Here is a 12,665-nt window from a genome sequence, read left to right as displayed (position 1 = left end):
GAACCCTCTTTCCCCCTTTTTTGCATTTTATTTTGGAGTGTTAGGAACCAAAATGGTACTGTATTTTAATCTATTTGGATCTGTTCATCCTTTCAAATACTCTTGAGTGGGCTCTGGTTCTGGTCGTTTGGGGAATATGGTCCTTGACATGAAGCCTGTTTCAGTCCTTGAATTAATGGAGGTTGCATGCCCTTTGTTCAGCGACTGAATAGTTCTTATGCTTTTGTTCTTTAATATTATTGTCACTATATATCTGCTTCATGTAAATAAAGTAAAAATAAAAATAAAATAAAATTGTAAATTAAAATCTGGGATTGCTTGTGTTGTATGAATGGCGGTTTGTAGTTTTGAAAATGAAACATACGTTCGTATTTCTTTCTTTAACAGGAGCACTGTTAATGATACTTGTAAAAGTTCAATTGAACCGGATGATTTTCTACATTATTCACTTATTCCATCAGTAAGTAGACCAATAATCTGACAACCACTGACTGCTTGCACTCTCCTGACTGATGAATGCATCCTTAGATACATCGTAGGAAGCCCATTTAGATGCATTTCCAAAACTGGCAGACTCTGGATGCACCATCCAGATGCAGTTCCCATTATTCTCAGCAAAAAAGATTTAACTGTAGATGAGGGGATCTGTTATTTAATGAATATCTATGTCTATTTATTAATTTGTATCCCACCTTTGTTATTTTTACAAATAACTCAAGGTGGCAAAGATATCCAATCCTTCCTCCTCCTATTTTCCCCACAATGACAATCCTGTAAGGAGGGTTGGGCTGAGAGAGAGGAACTGGCCCAAGGTCAACCAGCTGGCTTTCATGGCTAAGGCAGGACTTAAACTCATGGTCTCCTACTTTCTAGCCTGGTGCCTTAACCACTATACCAAACTGACTCTCACATATGTAAGTATTGGATTAAGGATGGCTGCATTTGGGACAGGGCAAAACTTGCATTTATCTACATGCTTTACTGGCCCAAGAACAAACTTACAAAGGAACATGTGGGTGTTTGTGTTTACAAATGTGAAAAGCAGAACTCTCCCACTTTACAGCAGATGCAGGGGAGAAATGATGACTGACTTATCAAAGCCCTTCATTCTGTATCTATCCAAGGCACTAGGCAACATAATACTTATTCTACTGAGTGGATCTGGGAGGAGATTTGAAGGATGAATGCTCGCTCAAAATTCTGACCTAGTTTTGATTTGCATTGGCTGGGAAAACATGTATCCAGCTCTGAATTGTTGGGTACCTTAATACTTTATATATTAAAGATTTATTGATGCCTTTATTAGGGTTCATGACAGTTCTTCATAATATTAATCACACTTTTTTTTCCTGTTCCTACAGGTTGTCATCATTTTGATCCTGGCCTGTCTTGAAAAGAGAACAAAAAGATTCTGGTTTGATGACAAATATTCCAAATGTCCAAAGCGTTGTGGGTTACTGCTGTGAGTTGCACAATACTTGCTGGCCATTCCTGAGTAGCAGTCTGTGACACACACATTTGGGGACTTGTAGCCTTTTGGAAGTAGAAACTGCAATTGCCTAAACTGTCCTTTAGGCCCTTGACATAAAAAATGAAGTCATTCAGACAAATACCTTCTGCATATTTTTATTTTGTGATGAAAAACAGTTTTAATTATTCCAAAGCAGGTAATTTATTTATTTAGCATATGCTCTCCAAAGCAGGTAAAGGAAAAACACTTTCTATCTAAGGCAATTATGACCTCAATTTTGGTCTGACTCATATCAACCCTAGCCAGATGGGAAGCCATCACTGTGATAATTTAGCACATCTGAAGGGCCATAGTACACATTGCTTGCACCCATCTACAGCACAAACAAGTGTTAGAAACACTTTTTTTTCTGTGATATTGCCTTATCACCATTTCAGATGTAAGATGAACTCCACTTTTTATTGCTGTACAAATGTTTTAAGTACACTTTTCTTCCTTATACCGATGCCATTCAAGAAGAGCTTGGAGTTGCGCAGAAAGTATTAAGCTTTGACTTCCTTCAACTTGGAATGAAGGCAATAACTGGGGACAGAAACAATGGAGCTCAGATAAAGGATTAGTATGTATTTCAATCTCCTTGGTGCTCTCTGAGCTTGGTTATTGCAGATGTTGTTACCTAGTTTGGGTAATGAAACATCTGCAAAAAACCCCCACAACCAAGCCCAGAGAGCACCAAGGACCCCTCATTTCAATTCTGAGCTACAAATATTCTTTATTTGGATTAGTAATTTTATACCAGTGTAATTATCTAGAGTGTAATTATCTAGAGTAATTATCTAGAGTGTAATTATCTAGAGGGACGCGGTGGCTCAGTGGGTTAGGACGCTGAGCTTGTCGATCAGAAGGTCGGCAGTTTGGCAGGTCGAATCCCGAGTGCTGCGTAACAGAGTGAGCGCCTGTTACTCGTCCCAGCTTCTGCCCATCTAGCAGTTCGAAAGCACGTAAAAATGCAAGTAGAAAAATAGGGACCACTACGGTGGGAAGGTAACAGCGTTCCATGCGCCTTTGGCGTCCAGTCATGCCGTCCACATGACCACGGAGACGTCCTCGGACAAGCGCTGGCTCTTCGGCTTTGAAACAGAGATGAGCACCGACCCCTAGAGTTGGAAACAACTAGCACGCATGTACAGGGGAACCTTTACCTTTACCTTTTTAATTATCTGCTAGTTCAAGATTGACTGAAAACTGTTATTATAATTCTATAGTTTGGAAAGGGTCTCAATGTCCTAAGAATTTTTTTCATTATTTTACAGCCCAATGGATACTGACAGCTCAATCAGTAATCGATGGTCGTTGGGATTTGCATTTGGCGCTACTGCTGACAAAGTCATGTTTCTTTTTGAGAATCAGTACTTTCCAGTGGGATTTCCTAACTGGGCTAAAGGTAAAACTCACGATTAACAAGTGATAAAAGAGCAGTAGAGGAACTCTGTGTTTTTCCTTTGTATTTTCCAATTTTTCTGTTTAGCTACTTTTTAATCTAAGGTTATCTGGATTCCAGACAATTAGTTTAATCAGGACTTTAGAGCCAAACATGATCTTCAAGTGGAGAGGTTATGAAGGCAGTGGTAAATAGCATCAACATCAGCATTAGAGATGGTAAGAATAAGCAAGGCCTTCCCAGTATAAAAACATAGCCTTTTAAAGCCCCCTCTCCTTGTAACACCATGACAGTAAATATCTGTTTCTAGGAGCATGCATTCTTATTTGGAACTGAAGATAATATCCTAACATTTGCAAGATGTCAAGCCTTTTAAAAAGGTAAAGGTTCCCCCGCACATGCGTGCTAGTTGTTTCCGACTCTAGGGGCCAGTGCTCATCTCCGTTTCAAAGCCGAAGAGCCAGCGCTTGTCCAAGGACATCTCCGTGGTCATGTGGCCGGCATGACTAGATGCCAAAGGCGCACGGAACGCTGTTACCTTCCCACCATAGTGGTCCCTATTTTTCTACTTGCATTTTTACGTGCTTTCGAACTGCTAGGTTGGCAGAAGCTGGGACGAGTAACAGGTGCTCACTCTGCTACGCGGCACTCGGGATTCGACCCGCCAAACTGCCGACCTTCTGATCGACAAGCTCAGCGTCCTAACCCACTGAGCCACCATGTCCCTATTGTCAAGCCTTAGGTATAAGCAAATAACTTACAATTGGAATGGGTTAGAGCAGACATGTCAAACACAAGGCCCGGGGGCTGGATCTGGCCCGCAAAGTGGTTTCATGTGGCCCGCGAAGCCATCCTGGAAACAGTGAGGGAATGGCCCCCACTGCCTTGGCCCTGGCCCAGAGACCCTCCTTTTGCCAGAGACCCTCAGATCTGTCCCACTCCTGCCCAGGCCCCCATAGGCACCCTTGATGCCACGCCCACCCAGCAGGCCATACACACTCTAGCCACGCCCACCCAGTAGGCCACGCCCACCCTGGCCACCCCCACCCACCCCCCTGAGGGCAACCGCAATGCTGATGCGGCCCTCAGTGAAATTGAGTTTGACACTCCTGGGTTGGAGGGTTCATGATAGGGAAATGCCAACAACACTATATGCAATTATGTAGCGCTAATGTTTTTAACCATGCTTTCCTGAAGTAACCAACTGAGCTAGTTCACCTATAATGTTAAGCTGTGGCTTAAAGGTATCCTGGCTGGATTTATGCATCACATTAAGCCATAGCTAAACTGTATTATGGTTTGGTGTATTATATGGATCTAAATGCTACTTGTCCATTGCACATGTTTATGAATCTCTCACGTTACCAGATCACCATCAAATAAGTCTAGATGATCACTCCACAGGAAGCTGGAAAGGTTATTAGGACTCCCCATGTCACAAAATAGTGTGCAAGTTTTCAAGTGCAACAGAGCTCTAGATAGGGCAAGAAATTATTAAAAAGAAAGAAAACAGAAAGGAAAAATTGAGAAATATCCAAACATTCAAGAAATTCTTTAAAAAATACCACCAGGAGATACAGATGGATAATAGTGAGAAATATTCAATTATTTACAGCCCTCAAGATAATTTTTTTCCAATTTTTAAATGTTCCCAAAGCATGAAACATGTCAGGTAGATGGCCATATAAAAGAATAAGTTAAAACTTTTGAATATTTCAAGTGGTTTTTCAGACAATGAGAAAATGGTGTGCTCATTTGGATTATGTAACTCAAAATACATTAAGCTCAGCCTCAACTGAAAAATCCTTTCATTTCATGAGAGGTGCGTAGTTTATACCTGCAACATCAAAGTTATTTGTAGCTAAAAGCTCATGTCCAGTTGGAACCATATAACTAACATTGCCATTTTAGACAGCCCGTGATACAGATTTCTATGTCATATTTTTCAAGTTGCTGACTGCAGCAAACATGGTACTTGTTCAGAAAGCCGGAGTTACTGGAGAACATTATCTGGTTAAAAATGTTTACTTATAGGTTAAGCTTATTCTTTTATTTGGTGGATCTGGTCTGATTAATTGTAAACTTCAGTTCAAAGTGGAAAAGATCACTCCATCAGAAATGGAATGGTGATGATTGCTCTTGAGGATGAGATTGGAGAATGCCAAGTAAAGGTGTTGGATATTAGCTACAGAAAGCCAAATATAACAGTCTCCTCCCGCTAGAGAAATGTACACAAATCATCAACCTTTACACCTAAGACCAGCCTAATATCTATGTCAATTTACACCTCCAAATTTCTTAAAAGCCTTACTGTTAACTTGTCTTAACACTCCCCTCTTACTGCTCATGGGGAGGAGATTTAGGAATATTCCTTAAATGGCTAGATATTATCCTTCAGGCTCTGGAGCCTTGAAACCACAATGTTTTGTGTTATCAGTGTTACAAAAATACCCACTTTTACCTCATAACCCTATTAATAAAATTCTCAAAGTGCACTGGGATTTCTTTTGTTTGAGATATTTATTTTCTGACAAAAATCCATCAGTTTCTTTAAATGATGCAAAAATGGTTTTGTGGTCTATAAAATTCAGCAAAAAGTTTAAAGAGCTAATATTAGTACATGTTGTCTTATTACTGTTGTTAACTCCCTGCTCTTTGTAATTCCATATTGGTTGGTCAGTGGCTATCATAAAGAAGTTTCTCAATCATTCACTGCTCAACAATAGAATAAAGATATATTTATGTCCTTTCTTCTGCAGTGTTTTGGGTCATCGTCGTGGCTTTTGAAGTGGGCCTCTCCTCATACCCTTTCTTTGTCTGTCTTTTAACAAAATATAAAGTTGTAGGAGCGGTCTTGGGATTTCTTTACACGGCAACTTGGTAAGCAGAATTTTAACAAGACTCATGAATAAGAGTGAGTCTCAGAGCAGAAGTGGGAATCAATTCTTGATATAACGGGAAATTATAATAAAGTGATTTTATACTAAAAATATTATCTAGAAATGACTTTTCAAGTGAGTAGAACTGTGGACATTCTTCCAGATCGTAACTTCCAGAAATAACCACAATAAACTGTGAAGCAGAGATATTAGCGCATAGGCTAGTTTTTTTAAAAAAAATCTAACTAAATTTCTAAAATTTACCAATCAGAGAAAGGAAACCTTGAAATAAACAATTCTGAATCTCAGAATTTGATGTGAGCTCCAGAGTTGTTCTGAGTTTATAGTCATTACATACCTAAAGATGTATAAGTTTTCTTTGATATCAGCAAAATAATTGGAATTATAGATGGAACAAATATTCTCATTTCTTGTTTGCTATAAAGCTAAAATCCTTAATTTATTTTAGATACTATCAGTACCTCCAGTTCTACATTTTACTTTCTCTGCCCTGAAACCTGAGGATCAGACTGCCCTGTTACCCTGTTACTGAAGTATTTACATGTTCCCAAACTGCTACTGTAGATTGGCAGGAGCTGAGGCAAATGATGGGAGCTTATTCCATCATGCGGTGCTAGGACTTGAACAGCCAGGGTATAGACCTTCTCTCGTATCTTTTAAGCCACTGAGCCATTGTGCCTCTCAAGGAAGGGGTAAAGATAGCCTTTAATATTAGAACTTTCTATTGCCAATGAAGATCTGCATTCATGCAAGAATAACCTTTTCCAAAAAGAACTTTCTAATTGTATTAGCTGTTAATACCTGAATTTTTCCAGTCAAATTTCATCAATAACATAGAAATCAAACAAACTGTGAAAGTGAGGAGTATACGATGCATCAAAAGTTTGGCTTAACAAGTAGTACAAATATGCATGTATGTATTCTATAGCTTCTACCGCCAATTTAGGAAACTAATAACTCCATGTATTTTTCAGGACAGTTATCATGATCTTATACCTTATAGAGTGCCCTTCTGATGAAGTAAGTATTTATATTTGACAATTATTACTGTTTTAATATGGTGATTGCAGGTTCACTTAAGGCAGACATGTCAAATTCAAGGCCCACGGGCCACATCCGGCCCATGATGGGTTTAGATCTGGCCCACTGGGCCGCCCTGGAGATGGTGAGGGGCCAGCTCCTGCTGCTTCAGCCTTGGCCCACCCCAGCCTGGCCAGGCACTCCGCCTGGGTGTGTGCACAGGAAGTGGTGTGCGCATGGAGGCTGGCAGTGCCTGGCAGCAGCTGCAGTTTGTTGGCCCCTTGGCTGTTCATTGGCCCGCACAGTGCAGGTGGATTCAAGTGCTGGGGCCATTGGGCCGGCACTTTTAAGTGCCAGGTGGAGGCAGAGGCATGTGTGTGTGGGGGGGAGGCATGTGATCCGGCTCATCGGATGCACTGGGCAGCCCCCCACCCGCCCTGTCCCAGATGATGGGACCGCAGCAAGGCAGCCTAGTCAAGTTGTCACTGCCATGTTGTGGCCCCTGCTCGCTCACTGGCCTAGTCCTCAGTGGCTAGTACTAAAGTATTAATGAGTTCTGAAATGTGTACAACTATGCATTTACCTATCCTTGCCTTCCCTGGATCCAACTTTGAATCTACATGAGGTGGTTTATAATTTCCAATATCTATTAGTAGCATGTCTTCTCTTATGCTGGCGGAGAGAGATTGGAGTTTTTAATCTAACAAATCTTGAGGTTCCCAGATTTGACAAAGCTGCTGTATACCCTTCCATTTGTAAATTTGTTCTCCATAGCTGAGTTTACATAAAGATAGATCATTGGTCCATCAGCTTGCTATTATTTATGCTGACTGGCAGGATCTTTCCCATTAGACCACAAGACTGGAACAAACTAGGCCTTTACCGATGAACAGCAGCCTTTCCCTAAGACCCAAGATTTCTGGTCTGAACCTCATGACAAGCTTCAGCATTCACAATTAATTTATTGCATAAATTAAATTGAACTTATATAGGGAAGGAAGAAGAGTGGATCATCTGCAACATAGCTGGTAATTCTGCTTTCCATGCATAGGTTGTGGGAAAGTTCAGTGGCATGATTCTGAAGTTGCCATCCTTGCTGTTCCTGTTCCTTCTGCTAGGACGTTTTCTTTTTAATTTTGTGAACGCAGTGAGAATTTCATCTCTACGCAGCCAAGATGTGAGTATTTATACTAGCACTGAAGTCCTCTCTTTTAATAATTTCATTTGGATTATTTGATTGTACTCCAATGAAATGAAAGTTCTTTAAAGGCAATTGAATACTAAAGACAAACCTAGAAAAACGTTTGCAAAATAATTGTGAATATTAAATCAGACTCACTGATTTAAGAAATAAGAACATGTCTGGTAATTATATCCCTTTCCTACTCACTATTTTGGCCATTTAAAAGCAATTAAAAGATGGTTGCTTCTACAAGACTTTGGAAATGGAGATTATACTTCACCTGCCACAAGTTTAGCTATCTGATAGTTTCACCATTTTTAATGAATGTTATGGCTTTCTGGCTTTATTTGGGTTTATTAAGTGCGTAGAGAAGTAGAGTTGTGGTTAATTACTAGTTGTGATTAAGATAACTAAAATTAAAATAATTAAACATTCCTCTGTCTAAAATCAGTATTTTAATGATGGAAATGGTAACATTTCAAATTTGGTCAAAAGTGTTCACATTTTTGGAAGATTTAATAGCTGACTTACATAATCAGGTATCATCATGTCTTCTAAGTTTTAACCATACTCCCCAATTCTTGACCATTTCCCCAGCCTTATAGATCAGTGTTTGTCATGCTGACTGGGAAATTCTGGGAGTTGAAGTCCACATATCTTAATGTTGCCAAGCTTGGGAAACACTGCTGCAGATAATATAACCTACCCTAAGGATAATTGGAAAGTCCATCTTGGTTATATCTTTCACATGATTTTCAGATTTGCAAAACCCGTAAACCATTCTTTATTAAAGGAGGTGAAACAGAAAAAAATGACCGTGAAATTAGTGCTTTTTTAATATATCAAACAGCCAATCTGGTCTAGTGGTTAAAGCATCGGGCTAGAAACTAAGAGACTGTGACTTCATGATCTGTTTTAGGCATGAAAGCTGGCTAGGTGTCTGAGCCAGGCACTTTCAGAGTGTTGTTGCTATAGGGAAATTAGGATGAGAAAGGAGTATTAGGCATGTTCACCCCTTTAGTTTTTATAAAAATAATAAAGGCAGGATATAAATAAATAAAAATAAATCTTTTTCAATATTATAAGCTTTATATTATAGGCCATTAGCTGTAAGCTATAAGCAATCATGTAGCAGATAAGGATCAACATTAATCTCGGTGGCTCAAATGGTTGGAACGCTGGGTAGGAGGTTAGCAAGCCCACAGTAGAGACCCCAATGTTGCTCTTGGCAGAACTGAATTTTTGTCTTTCACTCCAGCTCCTGCTGAGGTTATGAACACAGCCCTAAACTGGGCGTCTCCAGGTCAATGGTGATGCCACTGGCTAATCCTTTCAGTCTGGAAGTGCCTTGGCGCTTCTCACACGAGTGCAAAACTTGAATAGTTTTAAAGAAAACATTTTAGTGTTTGTGGTTACATTTCAAGAGAATGTGTTTCAGTAGCAGGTAGTTAAAAGCAGGGGCAAAGTTTTGCCGTTGTGCTGCTGAAATATAAAACAATCTCAATCTTATAAACAATTATACTTTAATTATCTCTAAACAATAATAGCTCTATGCTTTTTTATCCTACGCTTACATCACAAGCATCACTGTACCTATGCAAATTGTAGGAATAAAGAAATAGCTAGAATAATCAAGGGAATAATGCTTGTGTTGACTTATATTTTATATTTATATAGATATATTTTATAACAAGCATGTGTCAAGAAATTCTGTAATAGCCTTGTGGTTAACTCGATCCATGTCAAGCACAGGAAAAAAGGAGTCTGGGCAGTTAAATGAATATACAAGCTTATTACAAGCTTAAGCTCTCTACAAAATAATCTGAATTACTAACAGTCAAAGCAAATTGGTGGTAGATAAGAGTCAATGGAATTCAGGGTGTGCTAGACTTAGCGCTATTGTGGGCATGAAGGGACTTGAGACTGATGATGCGTTTGACCCCTCCCTCCCTTGGGCTCGGCCTGGTCATCTCCTACACTCTGTGCACATTTTGCACTCAAGAGTGTTGCCTGGTCAGCTAATCTCTTGTGAAATGAATCCTTTTCTAATTCCTCAGGCAGATTAATTAATTCCTATTACTTTGAAATTGTTCCAAGTTATAACACTACTCTGAACGTTGAGGCTCTGTGCTGAGAAAAACTATCCTGAGGCAGACCTTCTTCTTGCTGCATCCTGCCAATGCCCTTCTTTGGTTAGAAATCGGGATGCCCAAAATTGAAGTTAGGTTAATGTTAAATTAGTGGTTAAAACTCCAGTTCTTCTCCTTGAGCCTACTCCCATTAATAACGGCTGATGACTGCCAGCTAAGCTGGAACAATCTCATCAAACACTAAGAACAATAGGATTACCATCAGAGTACATTGGATTGTTGAGACGCAAACATGTCCAACATACAGTCCTACGTAAACTACAAGCAGTCCCCAATGACAGTAATTGGGACTGAAAATTGCCATTTGTGACTTCCAGCTAGCACCTCCATGGGTTTTGCTTTTGAAAGACAACAGTGAAGGTTGCGAAGGGCAGTCATGTGACCATAGGATGTTGCAGTGCATGTTGAGAGCTGGTTGCCAAGCATCTGAATTGCGATCACATAACTGTCAGTATGTTGCGATGGTCGCAACTTTGAGGACCAATCGTCTCATTTGTTCAGTGTTGTCATAATTCTGAACAGTTGCTAAATAAGTAGTTGTGAAGAAGGACTACTTGTAAATGATATAAAAATTCAGATTAAAGTAAACAGTTTAGACAAATAGGGCAAAGGGTTCCTGGGGAATGACCAATTACCTCTCAACATTTCCCAAACTAAGGAAAGCTTTCTTCTGGACTAGATTATGTGTAATAACCTCTCTTTGGCATTACTGCAAGGAAGATACTCTTAAGGCTTCCCTGGGAAAATGTGCCTGCTCTTGTACAATTGGAGACATTGAAATAAGGCCAGTATGTGTTATTTATACTATAGTATTTTGCAGGGGTATCCAAAATGTTCACCTGCTTTCTTTCAACAATGCCCTGAACAGAAAAGCATGACACAGATGATAGCAGATGATAGCAAAGCACTCTGAAGAAAAGAGGAGACACCAGTTATTACAAGGCCGCCCACAGTTATAATCCAGTATTATCCATTTCAATGTTTTTATTCGATAATATAATCACATCCATAAGCCTGTAGGTTCTTTAAAAAAAATCTCTACTCATTCTGTTCTTGATTTCCATTGCTGCCATCTTGGCTTTTGTTTTAAAGTCTGTTCCCATGACACTTTCCTGAGGTCTCAGTTAAAAGGAGAAGAAGTGTATTAAATCACTTGATGTGCATGTTGCATTATTTGCAGTGGTCTAAACATGTTCCTTGTCAGTCATATGCAGTAGCAGAAATAAACCTGGGTTAATATTATGTGTCCAATTTGTTTTTTTCAGTCCCTAAAAATACACACACACATGCACGTGTGCTAGGTTTGTAATTCCTGGTTTGTAAAGACACTTTGTTTACAATACAGGAGAAAGATTCTTTTATGGAAGAACACCAGTCGCAATATGTCCAGCAGTTGCTGAGAAAGCCTGTGCTTAGGTGAGAATCCTTTTGTCCTTGGAAGCATATTTCTTTGACATATTCTGATAATTCTTTTTTCTTTTTTTCCCCGTGCAAAATCCTTCTGTCAACAGAGGAATAGCTAGGTTCATATTCCGTAAAGTGATAAGATTAGCTGAAAAGCATCTGGAATCTCATGGATCCCTAATGGTTAACCATGACTTAACCATGGTTTGATTGAATATAGCCATCAGATACATGTATGCATGGAAGAATATGGACTGTACTGCTGAAAAGCTTACCCTGGAATAAATATGTTAACCTTTGAACCCTTGGGATCCTCAGCAAAACCCATAATATCTTGCCGACAAAGTGACATGTTGTCCGGATGCTTTGATTCTTGGTGACATTTTGATGAACAGAGAAATATTTTGACAATGCTGTTTATAGGTAGTCCTCAATTAATGACAGTAATTGGGACTGGAATTTTCATCCCTATGTCATGTGGTTGTAAAGCATGATATCATGTGATTGCATCTCTTAGCAACAACAATCCCAGCACTCCCCATTGCCATCATTAAATGAGGATTGCAGGTTGTTAAACCTGAGTCCCAAATCCACCAGAATTAGATCAGCAACAAGTAAGGGGGGCTAGGTGGCTTTTGCTGGGAGTCTTCCCTACCAGCTCCTTCATTGACTTTGCTTGTGGGAAGCTGGCAGGAAAGTTCACAAACGGAGACACTGTGCAAAAGCAGTTTTTTGGGGGAAAAAGAGCATTGATCACCCATAATCCGTCACTGTTTTTGTTATCATTCATATTTTCTCATAATCTCACCAGAGCCGTGGTGGTGCAGTGGTTAGAGTGCACTGCCAAGGGTTCAATCCTTTCCGGCTCAAGGGTGACTCAGCCTTCCATCCTTCCGAGGTCGGTAAAATGAGGACCCAGATTGTTCAAGGCAATACGCTGACTCTGTAAATCGCTTAGAGAGGGCTGTAAAGCACTGTGAAGCGGTATATAAGTCTAAGTCCTATTGCTATTGCTATCTACAGTTCAGCCACATAGAGAGATAAAGGCCCTCACAATAAGGGTTTTGTTCATAGAAATAGGCAAATTTTTGAGGGT

General features: G+C 39.7%; 1 protein-coding gene across 1 annotated transcript in view; it reads left to right on the top strand.

Moving 5' to 3' along the window:
• The window catches only part of LOC308663167 (stimulated by retinoic acid gene 6 protein-like), a 48,435-nt gene that overhangs the window by 15,627 nt on the left and 20,143 nt on the right, over nucleotides 1–12,665 (top strand). Inside the window, exons 2-7 of the mRNA XM_081319390.1 lie at nucleotides 388–460; nucleotides 1,362–1,462; nucleotides 5,672–5,792; nucleotides 6,787–6,832; nucleotides 7,884–8,009; nucleotides 11,511–11,581. Of these exons, the coding sequence (XP_081175516.1) occupies nucleotides 1,420–1,462; nucleotides 5,672–5,792; nucleotides 6,787–6,832; nucleotides 7,884–8,009; nucleotides 11,511–11,581 (407 nt within the window). The 5' untranslated portion in view covers nucleotides 388–460; nucleotides 1,362–1,419. The remainder of the gene's footprint in view (nucleotides 1–387; nucleotides 461–1,361; nucleotides 1,463–5,671; nucleotides 5,793–6,786; nucleotides 6,833–7,883; nucleotides 8,010–11,510; nucleotides 11,582–12,665) is intronic.

Source organism: Vipera berus (genome assembly GCF_964194415.1).
Source record: "Vipera berus genome assembly, chromosome: 2".
Taxonomy (NCBI): domain Eukaryota; kingdom Metazoa; phylum Chordata; class Lepidosauria; order Squamata; family Viperidae; genus Vipera; species Vipera berus.
This window is presented reverse-complemented; position numbering and strand designations above follow the sequence as displayed.